Source organism: Denticeps clupeoides, chromosome 13 (assembly GCF_900700375.1).
Source record: "Denticeps clupeoides chromosome 13, fDenClu1.1, whole genome shotgun sequence".
NCBI classification, from domain to species: domain Eukaryota; kingdom Metazoa; phylum Chordata; class Actinopteri; order Clupeiformes; family Denticipitidae; genus Denticeps; species Denticeps clupeoides.
Genome location: NC_041719.1, coordinates 15,822,410 through 15,837,156, shown reverse-complemented (window position 1 = coordinate 15,837,156; position 14,747 = coordinate 15,822,410). Strand labels below are relative to the sequence as shown.

General features: G+C 41.3%; 1 protein-coding gene across 5 annotated transcripts in view; it reads left to right on the top strand.

Annotated features, from left to right (window-relative positions):
* Positions 1–14,747, top strand: part of lpp (LIM domain containing preferred translocation partner in lipoma) — a 174,573-nt gene that overhangs the window by 77,923 nt on the left and 81,903 nt on the right. For all 5 annotated transcript variants that reach the window (XM_029001839.1, XM_029001838.1, XM_029001840.1 and 2 more), the window contains one exon: positions 5,674–5,867. In XM_029001839.1, coding sequence (XP_028857672.1) covers positions 5,678–5,867 — 190 coding nt within the window. In that variant the 5' untranslated portion in view covers positions 5,674–5,677. The remainder of the gene's footprint in view (positions 1–5,673; positions 5,868–14,747) is intronic.

Sequence of the window (14,747 nt, the reverse complement as noted above, 5' to 3'; positions counted from 1 at the left end):
TAATCAACTGACAGCCTGATAATCAGTATTTGAATTGCAAAACGCAGCCAAACATTCCAGATTTCTGAGTAGACATCAGCGTCTTCGGGAGTCTCTTCAATTCCGTCAAGCCTTCCTTCTCTTGAGATGCAGTCAGTGTGTGTGTGGACGTCAGGGGGAGGCACAAGGGCTTGTTTTTCTCGGGTGTCGAGAGCGTTGTTTACTTGTCACTTGAGCTCTTGGATCAGGCCAACTCTCTGTGTCCGTCCTGACATATGCCCTCGGATGTCACAGGGTGACAACGGAGCGCGATCTGACAAATTGTCTGAAGCCGTTAAAATGGCCTCCTCGGGTACGCTTGTTTGTGCAAGGGCAGTAAACTCAGCCTGTGGTTCGTGCAGCCTTCCTTTAACCTTGTAGAGATAAACTCTGTGCGTAGGTTGGAAAGAATAAGCACAAGATAAAAAAAAAAAGACACATAACCACAGATGCGATCTAAAAGGAACTGAAACTGAAAATATTGTCTAAAGTGCACAACGAGGAGGTGCTGTTCAAGTCTGATAAATGATCATCTGCATCAGATACCTTTGAAAAGTCTTATCAGCGGTTCATTTTAGGAGCTCTTCTTGCCCTTTTTTCTGACACCAATGAGGGTAAACATCCTCTCTGAAGCCTTGTTTACAGTAATGCTTTTGACTGATGGCTGTGTTTATTACAGATTTGCGGGATTCTCCCTTCTTTGATCTTTTTTCCCCCAGTTTTGAACAAACTTTTTTACTTATTTATCTTGTACAGTGCTTGCTGTGTGCTTACACTACACTTTTCTATGGGTAGGAGTTTTGCAAAAGTGCATAAAAACACTAAGTTGCCTCTGCCATGTAAGTGAGTTCATACTCATGGAGGCTTTTTGCCCCTCTGCCTTATCTGTCAGTGCAAGGCTCTGACTGCCTGGACGTGTCCCATTAAAAATGTCAGAGGATGGAGCGCTTTGTTTTAATCTTCTTCTCTTTTTCATAATACAGCTGTCCGCTGGAGCTTCATGTTAGTAATTTGCTGTGGATAAGTGGACACGTCCTAGAATTTACTCAGCTGTAGCCCTTTGAACAGGGTGTGGCACAGATGTGGAAATGGACACCACTGTGCATAATAAAGTGGCCATGACTGCTTGGTTGGATAGTGCTCATGACATGTTTCATTGTATGACTCACAGGAGACTCAAGGCTATGTTGATGTCTCCAGATACCTGTCCTCATTGCTATACAGGCCCTTCATGAGACTTCTGTCCCACTGATCCCACTGATCCTTATGTCTTATGCTGCATTTTTTGGGGGTCGCTGGGTCAGCAATGAGGCTGGTTAATGCCCTGGTTTTATTTTGGGCTGCCGCTTAGGGAAGGGCTTCACCATCATTCTGGGGTCAAGATCATGTTGGAGGCTGGAGACGTCTTAAACCACGTTTCCAGGAGACTGGATCTGCTTTGAGAATTTGATACACTTTATATCTCCTTCCGAAGAATTGAATGCACATAGGAAAACTAACTGCTGGAAATCAGGTTCATTTGAGGTTGCAGCACTTGCAATTATTATGCTGATGGAAACTCGTTATTTACAGACCATATTTACCCCATGTTTAATAAAGCATAAAGCATGTGTCATCTTTCTCCATGTTACATTCACTAGTTTTTAAATTTGATTCTTTAAATTAAAGTGTCAAATGTGCATGTGTACCATGGTACTGTCAGTGGTCATGGTCATAATTCAGTGTTTTACTTAGGGACACAATATAAATGGATTTTGGACCCGCCTGACTTCCACATTTACAAATAGATCATATCATAAATTGATCATATGAACTCATACAAAGGCACAAAAAAGTACCAGTTAATATAAAGAATGTAAAAACAGTGTTCATGGCAACAGCAGGTTCATGGGCGAGGGGAGTGCAGGCTGGCACATGTTGTCATTCGTTGTGCTTCACATACTGGGCAGTGAGCAAGTGACCGCGCAGCACTCTTTTGTGTTTTTCCTTTATTCTAATTAGTTAACGCATTATTCAAAAGTACTTAATGAGTAATACAGAGGAGCTGTCTGTGGTGCTGATTCCTAGTGCTTCCAGGGCTTTCTTTACATTCATTTTTCAATTCATTCCAATTCATTTTTCAGCTGGAAAAAGCAGACCCCAGTAAACAATGAGTCTCTGTGCTGATAATCCGTGCAACTGGAAACGCTAAAATCCAAACCCCACTCCCGTCCCTCGTCTGCTTGTAAGTGAATGGGACAGGTGCTAAATGGATTTAGGATAGAGGTGTTCTTTATCTTCCTCCAGTTTGGCCCCTCTGTGGAATTGGCATGTTGTTTTCCCCAATGAATTTTCCCTGTGACATAGTGGGTGCTGAAAGCATAGGGGAAAGCAATGCCACATTTGTGTGCTCTGTGTGTTAGTGTGTCTCTGTGTGTGTGCATGGCTGAAAAAGTGACCAGATGCTGTATCCGTATCTATTTCTCCCTGCAGGCTGAAACTTATTGTGTGTCTCTGTGTGCCATTGTCACTGCATGCACAATACAGGCATGCCAAGGTAGACTCAGCCCAAATAATCACAGGACTGACACACCCATGCATGAATGAGGAAAAACTTTACTCTCAAGGTAAACTAAAGTATGCATATTTAGACATGGACAACATAATAACTTCATGGACACATGCATCCAACCACAGATGAATGAAGAACAATACCGTGACTCCAAAGGAGAATGAGCAACAGAAAAGAAATATGCGTGCACACGCGCACACACAGACACACACTCACAAGGGACATGAATAGTTGAAATAAAATTTCAACAGATTTCAGAATAGGATGGTGAAATAACTGATACTTGTGGCCTCAGCAAGAGCAAGTATGTTTTTAAGTGTTACTTCTGTACAGAAATGGGGTCTGTTTTGAAGTTTGTGCCTCTTTGTTAAGGATGCAGATGGCTTCAAGGCTTTTTATTATTCCGTCAACACATCATTTTCCTTTAAAAAAAAACAAAACATCTCAGGCCTCTACAGATGCATGGCATGGCCAGATTTCAGTCTATTTTTTGTCCCTAATTTCAGTCTTTTCTGTAATTTTTTTTTCTTAAGTGTCCTGCTGCCAGTCATAAAGCCTTTCTATTCATTGAAAGTGTAGCTCTTGTGTAATTCCCTGAAGTCACTGAAATACTAGCCGTTCAGAATACATGCAGATAATTAATGGCTATGTGCAACAGATTAAAGACAATTTGGTTTTTAGAATGACACTCTATACTGCAAGCAGTTCAGACTTTTACCTCAGTGTCCCTATGTAGCCTCTTGCGATTTCCTATTACTAAAAGTATATGTTGTGTTGTGTTTAGTTATAAAATACCTGCAAACATGCTTGCACATCCAGATAGAAGAACAACTGGTACTTTATTTTGAGTCTGTCGACAAGGGGGATCTGTGCAGATGTTGATGTGTGGACTGAACATAACTTTGATTATACTGTATATATCAAAATAAGATCTAACATCTGCTATGCTTACTTCCTTTCTTGCAATTGAAATTAATGGTTCATTTTAAGCCGGTATAATTTTTGAAAGTGTTTGTGGTGGATTGAACCTGAACCTCACATTAGACAGAGCGTAAATCCATCGTTTCCAAAGTGATTAGGGAATAGTAATATTTCTTTGCAGAATTAAATGTTGCACAGACTGACGCAGGATCATATTCAACAGTTCCAGAGCACAAACAGGACATTGCATTCAGGCATTTACTGCCAAATGTGGCAAGCAGCAAATGTCATTTGAGAAACCGAGGGAGGCCACAAAGACCCACAACCTATGTTCTCAGTTAGATTTGGTCCCCAATCAGAAATTGTCGTTTTTCTGCCTACGTAAATGTCCTTTTCATGGGGAGGGGCATTTCTGCCTGTTGCATCTTCTAGGGAATGCTGTACCTGCTGTAGTAGACTTGAATGTTTTCATATACATTTTATGTTATCAGTAACTTTGTACTGTAGAGATGCAAAAACAGTTTAATATTTTCATGATCCTTATCATCCAAAGATTAATAAACACTGACAGCTTCTGAAACAGAGGGACCCACTTTAGATGTTGCCTTTTAGGGACTACCAACAAAGTGCATTCAGTGAAGGGAACAACCAAAGGAAAGGACATTGTTTCTGGTAGCGTTTTGAGTTGTGTTGGGAAGAATTCAGAAGTTCTTTTAAGAAACAAAAGTTAAAAAAAGTTTAAAACCCAGTATATTACAAGTATACAATAACTGAGTAAATCAAAAAGAACTGACACTTCAGTGGTTGTAGTTGTTGCCAGATGTGGTGAGTGGAATTTTGTAGAATTTCACAACACACACTTTTTGCAGGAGAATCTGATAGTGGAGGAATATGCAATACCTAATTGTCTATGGACTGAATGTTCTATGGACTGAATGTATGTTGCACTTAATACTTTTATTGTACTTTTATCTTTGCAGTTAATTAAAACACTAAATTTGAGCAATGCTGAAAGTATTTTAGTGATGCATAAACTGCAATAAAAACTGAACAAGTTTTTGCATCTCTAATTAGATAATTTTTTTCTTTCTGCATATGTGTATGAACTACTGTTTGTTTTTTTCTTTCTTTGAGTGAACTGATTTATTAGAAATGTAGGTGTGTGACAGGATGTTTTATGGCTTTGTGGAAAGGTGGCAGAGTTAGTTGCTCGCCTTTGGCACTGCAGAGCGTTTTCTGACTCAGTCGTGCCACACGAGATCAGATATTAAATTACTGTTCCAGAGGACGTTCTTGATCTCAGGCTTTGGCACTTCTAGGGGGACTCGAGGAAAGATTAAGCTCTATGCGTCAGAGAAACCATAGACATCGTCAGGCCTACGGACAGAATGCTTCATAAGAGAAAATGTGGGTTTCTGTGAAATCCCTTTGTTTACGACATATTTCTACAATCAGTGAAAACAGCAGCCGCATTGTCGCTTGTCAGTAAGTAAAATATTGGCATGTTGTTCTGTTGACGTCGGCTACCAGATTGTACAAATAAAAAGCTCGCCACTTTATTTATTTATTAACACCATGGTCAAAGTTGTCCCACACCCCAGACATTATATTCATTGCCGGCGCAACCAAAACATAATCGACAGAGGCTAGAGTCCGGTTTCAGCTCCGCACCTCCTCAGCGTTTTTGCATCTTTCTTGCTAGTTGAAACACATCACCTGAGCGCTCATTTACCGCGCAAGTCAGTTGGGTTTGGGTCAAAGATCTTCAGCTCGACCAGCGCCTAATGCTCCACCTGGTGGAACGCCAGGCAGTAAAGGACGAGATCAAATGAGAGCCGTCAAGATTGTGCCTCAATTTTGGCAATTCTATACCAATCTTCAGCGGACCGGATTAAAAAGACCAACGGGCCAGACGTGGCCCGCGGGCCGTAGTTTGCCCTGCACTAGCAAGCACAGTTTCACATTTATAGCTGATATATGCTGACCTTGAAATATTATTTCGTTAAGTACCTCAGCTTTGTTATCATTTTAATATTAGCAAAGTGGTATTTTACTTAACAATTTAGTTTTTAATGCACATTTTTCTTCCAATTTTTTAAAGTTGCTGTTTTAAATGTGTCAGGAATTAGCTGCCATTATGCAGGGCTACTAATGATCACAATAATTCATTTTTCTTGACACAGAACCATGTGGAGTCCCACAGGCAGTGACAGCGACCAGCTGGGTCAGGTGTCCGCAAGGATGGAGACCAGTCTTCCTATGGGCACTGCCAGCATTTCGGTGTCCCAGCAACAGCCGCCCAAAAAGTTTGCCCCTGTCGTGGCACCTAAACCAAAGTTCAACCCGTACAAACAGCTGGCTGATGGCGACCCTTCAGGTAAGAGAGGAGGAGAACTCTTGTCTTTTTTCGTCTTTCACCTAAACTAAAAAGAATCTCCCAATGCTTAGCAAATAACTGTAATTGTACCAATTTCTTCAAATATGGACCCAAGCATGAAAGCTAAGCATTTATAAGATGACGTGTCCTGCGGTTTACTCTTTGAATAAATCTCTCTTACTATGGCAGTGCAATGAAGTAGGTGGCTGATCCAGAAATTCCAGAAACTCTATACCCATGTCATGATTTCCCAATCCAGCAAAAGAAACTGCCACTTTTGACGAACCTTCGTCACATTACAGGATCATTCGGACAGATCATTTGTTGTGATCTGTAGCTTTACTCCCTCAAGTGACACTGGAGATATTTTTTGTATGTATGACGCACAAAATGGGAACCAACACCATGCAGCTCCCTGTATTGTTTGGGAGCCTTGAAACCAGCACATTTGAACTCTGGGGTTTGTGTGAGGGATCGGAGAGGCCTGATCTGAGAGGTTTAGAAGAGCACATTCCAACCAGGCATCATGGGCCTAGTGTCAGATTCCAGTGTCCGAGGGAGATGCTGGGTGCCAAGCTCTGCTGTATCTTCATTCGCTCTGTGTTTCCCTTTCGTCAGTTTTTAGTATTACGTTTACTGTGCAGTATTATTTTTAATTGTGCCGCAATCACAAACAAATGAGCCATCATTGTAAATGACATCGCAACTGACATAAAAGATTTATCTGTGTTTGCTCCACTCATTGGTTTAGAAATGTGACAGAGCACAGATACAGAATGCAACTTCCTTGTCCTTTCCTGTACTTTCTTGAAAGATGGCACAGTGAGGTGATACCATTATCACCTCACTGTGCCATCATAAACTTGAAATGAACTATTTTAACACATTTTTATTAAAATATTTTAACAAAATAACTAAAATGTGGTTGTTTCCATAAATATTCAGAACATTTTCAAAAAATCTCTGTCACTCTGGTACAAATCTCTGGTACAAAGGAGCAGGTGACATTTTTTATTTTGACCTGTCATTCTCCAGCTAGTTAACTGATGCCAGAAGACGGATTCTGGCCTTTCCAGGCCCTGGCGAGAATGTTACCTGGATCACTCTGTTAATTCTGCTGGTCCATTTCTTTTTTCAGTTCTCATAAAAAAAACAAACTGCTCACATATTAAACATATTTATTATATTCAGAGAGCACTGACGCCATTTTGCTCTGTAATCACGCAGACCTTGACATCTGCAAAAGTCTAATGTTATTATAAATGCTGTCAGACCTTTTGGTTGTATCTCAGTGTGTTCATTGTTTTCAGTGTCAGGGACATGTCAAATATGCTGTACTTAAGCCAAAGCTTGGAAAACTGTTTCTGCTCTTGATTTGCTCTTTGGTCATTAGTTAATTTTCTTTCTAAAGAGAATTATTAGGAATGCGTTACTGCAATAAAAGAGTTCTTTCTCTCACTAATTGGCTGATAACTGCTCTGTTAGATATTGGTTGCCATAGTAACAGTGTGGGCTCTCGACCCTAAAAAGCTTACTGATTAGAAATATGACTTAAACTTTATCTTTGTGTTAAAAATGGTATTAATTAAGTCATTCTATTTTGGTACATTAACTGAGTTGAAAGATAAATTGAAAGTTTGAAGTATTTTTTTTGCCTGTAGCCTTTTGGATCTCTTTGATGGTAGGAGAGAGCAAGAGGAAGCAGAGTCTTTGTTGGCGAGGGGGGTGGTTTAAGTAAAAACCCAGCATAAAGACGAGTGATCTAAAAGAGGCAGCAGGACAAAAGTAAGGCCTCCTCTCATCCAACTAAAACTGAGTCGAAAGGCGGGGGGCTACCAGTGCACAGACTTTTAAATCACTCATAAGGACACTTTGCATGCTGGTGCACTGTGCAGATATGTACAAAGACACACAGATGTCTGCACAAACATGCATAATGCACATCACACAGTGTACTGTTCAGTGTCTGTCTCTCTCACACAGAATATTTTATTGAAAGTCTACAGTAATTTCTGTGCTTTAGATACAGCAACATCTTCTTTATCACTTTTAGTAATAATAGTCATAATAGCATGTTATAGTCTTTTAAGTCTCTGATGACACCATGTGTGTGTGATGGCAACAATTACAGAAATATGCAAAAGCATGCTTTCTTTGAGGGTAAACACCAGCTGAAGTCTAATATTAGTAAAAACCGGAATTACACTGTGGGGTTGGGCGGTGTCAGTAATCATGATCGTGCAAGTGTAGGTAGACAAGAAACGAGAATTTGGACATTTCACTCGTCTATTGTCTCTCTCTCTCTCTCTCTCTCTCTCTCCAAACACACTATACTAATCTACCCTGAGCAGGTACATTAGCAGAGTTTATCAGACGCCCTTATCCAAAGCAACTTACAATCAGTAGTTACAGGGGACAGTCCCCCTGGAGACACTCAGGGTTAAGTGTCTTGCTCAGGGACACAATGGTTCTAAGTGGGATTTGAACCTGTGACTTTGTGGTCTTGTGGTTTATAGACAACCCACTAGGCAACTAGCACCCCTGCAACTAAAGCTACATCTAAAACTACTGATATTTGGGCCTGTGTGATGTGCAGTTTTTAGTGCCTGAAGGGGTCCAAGAAACAACAAATGGTGAACTAGCAACACGAACCCGGGTAGCCAAGGCCAGAACATGGAGAGAATTTGTGGGGAGCAAATACCAGAGTGCCTGTGCCGATCCAAATTAAGAGCTTCTCACTCACTCCCATTGCATAATCGTTTAGTCCTACAGCGGGTCGTGGCTGCACGGGGCCTGGAGCGGGGACTCACCAGCCCACCACAGATTAAGAGCTACTGTTGCAAAAATGACTGAAAATGTGCTGGAAAGAAGCCCAGTCCAGGGACGTCCCTCCTCTCAACTGCTATATTCTTGGCTGTGCAGCATTGTATTATAGACAGTGTCTCATTGATGGAGCTGAGCGCTTTGCCTTTGACTATGGGGCATGACATGGATAACTTGCATTACTGCAGATTGAATTGTACAGGTTTTCACATATTTTTTGTCCAGTCAGGCACTGCACATCAAGTGATCTTGACTGAGAAGCACTTTTTGTGTGTGTATGTGTGTGTTTTGGTCTGCATCAGTCATGTGATAAGGAATAGGCGATGAAGGGGAAAGAAGGTGGAGGTTTATCTTTATTCTTAAACTAAGAATTACAGTCTGGTTACAGGTTACAGGTTACAGTCTGCGGTGCAAGAAGACAGTTTTCTGTCTGACAAAAGGGAAGCAGACTAACGCATCCAGGCAGAGGGCATCTGATGCATTGCAGGTGATAAAAATCTGATGTACATGCCAGAAGGTGTGGTAGGATTCTCTGAGATGCCTGGAGCTGTTTCCTTTTTGTTTTGTGCTAATATGCTGCATTGTCTGAAAGTGGAAAAAAAAGGTTTTGGTGCTTTGGTGTGACCTAGATGTTGTCTCTGGAAGTAGTGCTGAGAATTCACAGGTATGTGTTGAGCAACACAGTGAATTCAGTGTTGGTATCTAGGTGGATCATTTACTATTGTGCAGTCCATTAACCGATCCTGTTACAGCCCGTAAAGGGTGTTTCAAGCTAATAAACATTTCATTGTGTATTCCTGATTGTTTTTCCTTTCATCTGAGCCCGGTAGTCCAAGACGGGACTATTTTTGAAGTTTGATCTTTGCCTTTCAGAACACTGGGGGTTTTTAAGCCTGATTACCTAATGTAAAAACTGCTTGGCCATAATGTTCCAGAACGGTGAGAACAGGAAGTAGATTGTGGTGACACTGGGTGACAAATCGCTGCGATATCATAGCATTTTAACAACTAGGAGCATCAGTTAAAAACATACATACAAACAAACAATAAAATCAAATGAACAAATAAATAATTGCATGTTTTTGTTCATTTATTATAAAAAATGAAATAGCAAGCTTCCATGTCCTAGTTTCGGTTAAAAGACAGAGCCCCCTGTCTGTCTCAGTTAGTATGGTAGTCACACAACCTTTCAGCAGATGCTTCTCCAAGCAGAGTCAACCTGCACAGAGTCACTAAGGCTTTTTCATGGTCTTTGTCATCTTGTTTCCTCTCATTTTATCATAACTATTATTGTTGTTACCATATATTTATTTAAAATATAATATTAGCTATTGTACTGACATTAATTTAAAATGTAATCCGAGGTTTTGTTTTAATGAATGGTCTTCAGAGTCCTGTCTTTGCATAATTTAGTGCTGTATTTCATATATTTTTATGATCTTTTTCATGTGGAGGATTTTGTGGTTTTGCCAGGGATGTTGGTTTAATTAAAAAAGATGAGGTTTTTAATAAAGGTGCATATTTTCACAGTGGCTTAAATTAATCTCCTGAGCTGGTTTTAATGTCAGCGGACATGTTAGATATTAGTGATGTGATGACCATGAAATCTTCATTGACTCGGACGTGAAGCCCAATTATATTACTCTGTTTTTATGTAACGAACTCTTGTCTGTCTTCAATGATTCAAATGCAATTTTAATCTAGTTGCTTACAGGATACAGTTTATTGGAAACCGTGTGACTTCCAACCTAAATTGCGTAATAGAGTTTTTGTGTTGGCCTGTGCTGGCAGTTTAGGATCGTCGCTCTGTGCGTTCGCTTGTTTCCTCTGATTTCCGCCCTATCAGGAGGCCTGGAGACAGCCCCAGTTTTTTCCTCTAATATCTGTGCTGCAGTGATAATTGCACGCAGCCGCCAGGTCATTTATTTGTATCGTGTTAACATTAGAATCCTTGCATTTCTCCCCTTTTCCCCCCTTCACAAAATGTGCACAGATGTTCCTGGAAATGTTGCACTTGTTTCTCTAAATTTGGGAGCAGGAGGTTTCGGTTACACGGTGGTCCAGGAAGTGTCTTTTTGCTCAACGGGGCTCCCCTGTGCATTGTGGTCAAAAAAAGAAAGAAAACACCAAATCCCCCACCTCTCAGTAGTCTTGCTTTTAGACAAGTTTTCACCGCAAAGACAAGAAGCGTTGCATAAATATGGCACTGTCTTTACCACAGTTATCGTCAATAATTCCCCTTAATGAAAATCCTCTGCAAACAAACGATGTGGATTAGATGGCAAATCAGATGCTGCCGTCCAGACCAATTTTCCGCCTGTGCCTCTTTGTTGGCTGTGCCGCAGTGACCTCGCCTTACCCTCGCGTTACAAACTCTTCCCTGGCGGGCAAGGTCAGATAACCTGGCAAGGAGAGTTAAAAAGCCTTTGTCTGAGCAGCAATCATTTCACCTGAGTTCCCATATAAGCCCTGAATGGGAATCACAAAGGATGGCATGGCCGGGGTCTGCTGCTGAATGGAGGTCATTAGACCTGCATTACAGGGGATAAGTGCAGCTCCCTCACATGCTAATTGACTTTGTATTAGTTGAGATAAGAGGATGTGTCAATTATCTGACCGAGGGGACTTTTTACGTGGCAAGGAGAACATAACGACAGATAAAGCACGTATCCTGATTAAGACGATGTCTGGACTGAGTGACAGGTGGGGCTAGGTGCTTGAAAGTTTTTTGGTCTCTTTGTACCTGTCCCCAAACTCGGTTGAAATGTAGTAGTTGTGTTACAGAGCTAAGGTCTGCTACCCGTAACGGCACTCTGAACAGCCATGTAATAGTAACTACTTCCCAATATGAGTAATTATGAAGTGTTTTAATGTTTTTGTAAAGATAATTCTTAGCCAAATCGTGCAGTGGTGTGTGTGTGTGTGTGTGTGTGTGTGCAGTGCTTTTCGAGCATCTGTCATGTGTACAGTAGCATTAGTGCTCACTCATCTTTGCTTTGCTGTGCGTCAGGACACCCTTGTGTGGTCTGGAGGACACTTTGTAGACACCATACAGTTTTAAACAGTATTAAGTGTTTAGGCACCTGTTGTCATGAGTAGACATATATAAAGTGGTGTTGCTGAAAGCCCATACTACATATGCTTTTAGAAACTTATAAAATTGTTATGAAAATGAAAAGTGTTCCATTGTGTCCCTGAGCAACCCTTTGTGTCCCTTAACCCTCAGTTTCTCCTGAGGGACTGTCCCTAACTTCTGACTGTGAGTCTCTGTTAATTAGGGCGTCTTCTAAATGCCATAAAAATATAAATTATGAGATAAGTAACGACATTGGTCTTTACATTGGTCACATTGGCTATGGGTTAAGAAAGATTCACAGGTGCCTGTCTCTTTCCTGTCCCTCCAGAGGAAAGTTCAATTAGTCATTTCCTGCCTCATTGTTAGCATATATTTGCCTGATCATGCATGATGGCGGCTGCCGATGACATAGCAGCTCCTTCCTTACCTGACCAGTGCTTTAGATTACTTACATGTGACTTTATGACATGTATTAAATATTAAGATGAGGTTATAGTGTGCTGTTATAGATTATTTCATGGAATTGTTCTACATGTTGGTAGGTTAAAGGGTGCTTCATGATTGATCTGGCTGCCAAAACAGCCCTGACCCATCGAACCATGGACTCCACTAGACCTCTCAAGGTATGCTGTGGTATCTGGCACCAAGCCGTCAGATGCTTCAATTTCGTCCACGGCTTAGTTCAGACTGCGCAACTACACAGCTTCAGCAAACTACTGTTTCAATCAGATGTACATTTTACACTGGCTGGTAATATGTTCCACGGCTAGGACTACATGTTATACATAACAGTATTTTGCTTTAGGCAGAATAAAACTTTATATTTTTATTATTGTGCATATTGTGCATTGCCTATAAATAAGATGTTCGTTGTTTTAGAGACACCAACGGAACACACACCCTGTGTGTGCTAACATACCCGGGCCAATAAACCAAATCTGACTTCAGCATTCGTGCAAATCTCTGCCCCATCAGCACAAACAGAAGCAGACACCCACACTTCCACATCGTTCCTTTCCCCAGACTGGATAGGAGCACTCTGCTCCCCCTCCTCCAACTATTCATTGTTTGACTGACTGTAACTCCAAACTGGTTTTATTATATTTAATCCAGAGCTTTTATTCCCCTGCTGTCGTATCCATCCTAAGCCTTTTGTCTCTGTTTTGATATTTAGATAGTCTGAGGGCAAAATCACTGCAGTAGCTGCTTTAAACCCCTGAGGACCAATATTTACTTTATCATAATGAGCAGCGCACGAAGAGGCTCCGAACAATTTGTCCGGGTGTGTCTGGTATTTCTGCTTCTCCTATTGTTGCGTGCTTTGAACCATCACTTTAATTATGACATAAAAAATTGAAGTTTTTGAGTTTCAAATTTTACACTGAACTACCTTAAAGTCAATTTTCCGGTATGTTGCTGTATTTGGCTACAGCCGTGCAGATACAGTATGTATGGTTCAGACATCCTTCTGTAGGTAGTGTAATGAAGGTGTAGTTCATTTAATTGAGCAGAACTGAGTGGCTTTTAATGAAACACCTTTGTGGAATTTCTTCTCTTACATGCATTTTTAATGTGGACCTTGAGGTCCCACGTTCCCACTGATGCATTCTCTGCACAGAGCGTCTCTGTCTGAACTATCAAGTCAATCAGGGTTCATTTACTTGTTTCCCACTGGCAAGACTTACTATATCACGCCTTGCTCTCATGATTTATATTTGTCTAATAACTTCCATAACAGGATATTATGTTTCAGAGACAGTGAGTAGCCTGGCGGCCTGCTGGAAGGTGAAAAGAGACACAACACAAATCTGTGGCCAGACACCGCCTTGTTTATCAGAGGATAAGGGGTCTTTATGGTGGAGATTACTCATGTTTGCATTAGTATTTATTTTATATCAAACTCGAGTACTGTCTGATATAAAATGAGGGATTAGCATAAATGCAAATGAGGGACAGGGCCTGCTGGCAGGGTGCCTAGGTGGCCCATTGTCTCTCCACGGCCAGAGACGACCTGTGATTGGTCCCCGGCGGCGGCATCTTTAGCTTGTCTGTACAGCTGTCTCCACGGATCAGAGGCGCTGATGGACGGTCTCCATCACAACGGCGCTTCTCCCGGGCCTTCTCAATATGTCTCAGCGGGCCTTTCCTCTGTCGAACAACCGCGCGGCGTGTAAAGGTCAATCTCCTCATACGGAACCGGTTCGCTTATTATAGTACCGCACTTTCATTTCTGGCATCGGAAATCGCGCAGACAGATCTCTCCCTCCCGTGGTCGTCTCGAGTTAATAGCCGGGGTAGATTGCGTTCGGTTTGTTGAGGGATGGGGTATTTACTCTACTCAGTTGTGGCATTAAAAAAAAACGCTGTTTCGTGAACGGAACCGCGATTCCGACTTTTTATTTTTATATTTATTGGGTCGCTGTGAGTCATGGGGAGTTTTTGGTCCTGCCATTGTAATGAATTCTGGTTGAATGTGCTCCATTGGGCCTCGGTTTTGAGATGTTGTGACATGATGACATGTCAGGTTCTGCTTTGTGTCACATTGCCTGTGAAGGGCGTGTTGCAGAATACCAGTCACTTTACGCAGTGGCATGAACTCTGTACCGATGGGAACGTGTGGCACCTGTCCTCTCCGGCTAAAACTGCATTTCAAACCCGTCTGGCTCGTTCTGCCGCAACTCATGTTCTTTTTTCCCACTAATGGAGAGCACAGGTTGTTGAATGACTGGAACGATAAGGGAGGTGTTTAAAGGGGCAAGAAAAAAAACACATTTTTATATTGTTTGAGAGTTATAGCTTATATTGCAATAAACTCTGAAACTGGTCATGTTACCAGAATAAGTACAAAAAAAAATCTTGAATACAGTATGATTTATGTGGGATTTAAACTGACATATATTTCCAATTTTCTCATATTCATTCCCGCCCAATAATCTGTGAGTTTTATACAACAGAATTAATTTCTTAAAAGAGTCTTTAAG